This window comes from Notothenia coriiceps, unplaced genomic scaffold (genome assembly GCF_000735185.1).
Source record: "Notothenia coriiceps isolate Sejong01 unplaced genomic scaffold, NC01 NC01_scaffold00024883, whole genome shotgun sequence".
Taxonomy (NCBI): domain Eukaryota; kingdom Metazoa; phylum Chordata; class Actinopteri; order Perciformes; family Nototheniidae; genus Notothenia; species Notothenia coriiceps.
Genome location: NW_011357584.1, coordinates 423 through 1998, shown reverse-complemented (window position 1 = coordinate 1998; position 1576 = coordinate 423). Strand labels below are relative to the sequence as shown.

The window sequence follows — 1576 nt, the reverse complement described above, 5'->3', positions numbered from 1 at the left end:
AATAATAATAATAATCATAATCATACATTATATTTTGATAGGGCTTTTCAAGGACTCAAAATCGTTTTACAATATAAGGGAAGGTTAGGGTGGGGGGTATAGGACTATCAAACTTGATCAACCGCCATGGATTGATCGGGGGGTGGGCTATGAGTAGACAAGAGGAGATGAGTTTTGAAAAGGGACTGGAATACTGTGAGGGTCTCAGAATAGCGGAGATCTTTGCATCAATATGTTCAAAAAGTTTTTTTCCAAAATGTACATTTTTTTTCTAGAATTATAAATATTTAAAAATTAAATATAAAATATTTCTAGTGTGAACCAAAATATAATACTAAATATTATACAAGTGATTTTTCTTAACCAAAATGGCATAAGAACACATTATTCTAATACGGGTCCTTTTAGACCCACTTATGGAGGAGTGTTGGTCCAGTCACTCGTGCATCTAAGGGTTAACAAACAAACAGAGAAATGTCCTCATGAAAACCTACATTTATGCGAGTTGTCACTTTGTTCAGCTTGTTTTTTTATTTTCTGTCCTCAGTGTGACATCCCAGAGGGAGGTATGGTCCCCAAATCTCTGTACAGGACGGCAGAAGAGCTGGAGAGTGAGGAGAACCGCCTGCTGACTGACTCCATCTATAAGTGTGCCAGTATTTTCAAGGGAGCCCCATATGAGGTATGACCCCTGCTTTTGAAATAGTTTTTCAAATCCACAGATGATATTATGTGGATGAGGGTGCCACCTGCTGGAAGGAATTCACACTGCAGTTTTAGATTAATATACAACTGTTAAATGGCCTGCTGTGAGCCGATCTGTGTTTCTAATCTCCTGACATCCTCCTGCAGATGCTGATCGAGATCACCGAGGCCTCCGCCGTCATCACCTGGGACTTTGACGTGTGTAAAGGAGATGTACATTTCAACATATACCATTCTAAAAGGGTCCCACAGCCCCCTAAGAAAGACACTCTCGGGGCCCATGGCATCACCTCCCCAGGGGCCGTTAACGCCCAGATGATTGACAGGAACTGGGTGCTGGGCCAGGACTACAGCCTGGTGGAGAAAGCCCTCATCTGCAAGGAGGGAGAGAGCGTACAGGTCAGAGAGCTTTCTAACGGCACTATCACCTGTCTTTATACCTGAACTTAAAGGGGTCCTTTTATACATTTTGGGCATCCCTTCCCTGTAGTGTGTTGTATAGGTTTATGTGCAAGTAAATGGTCTGTAAAGTCTAAAATCCCAAACCTCCCTCACAACCCCCCCGGCCTGAAGACACTTCGATTGGACTCCTTTGTTTTCTTCCCTATCATAGAGACTTCACTATGTAACACTGACGCTTCTATTGAATAGCGCTCCAACACATTGTAGGTAATTGACTAAGGGGTGGGGCATCTCTAACCAATCAGAGCAGACTGGGCTCTGGTTTCAGACAGAGGGTGACAAGAGGTGCTGCAGCACAGGCAGTATGAGAAAAATAAAGAGCTTTTTGAACATTAAAGCATGGAGACATGTGACAGTAGAGGCACGACATATACATATGAACCTGAAAATTAGCATAAAAGGGCCCCTT

At 42.7% G+C, this 1576-nt stretch overlaps 1 protein-coding gene across 1 annotated transcript; it reads left to right on the top strand.

Annotated features, from left to right (window-relative positions):
• Positions 1-492: 492 nt before the first annotated feature.
• On the top strand, positions 493-1280 carry LOC104955859 (SEC14-like protein 1). Its single transcript, XM_010783250.1, has 2 exons — positions 493-682; positions 853-1280. The coding sequence occupies exons 1-2, from the start codon at positions 569-571 to the stop codon at positions 1147-1149; spliced, it is 411 nt and encodes a 136-aa protein (XP_010781552.1). The 5' UTR covers positions 493-568; the 3' UTR covers positions 1150-1280.
• The last annotated feature ends 296 nt before the right edge of the window (positions 1281-1576 follow it).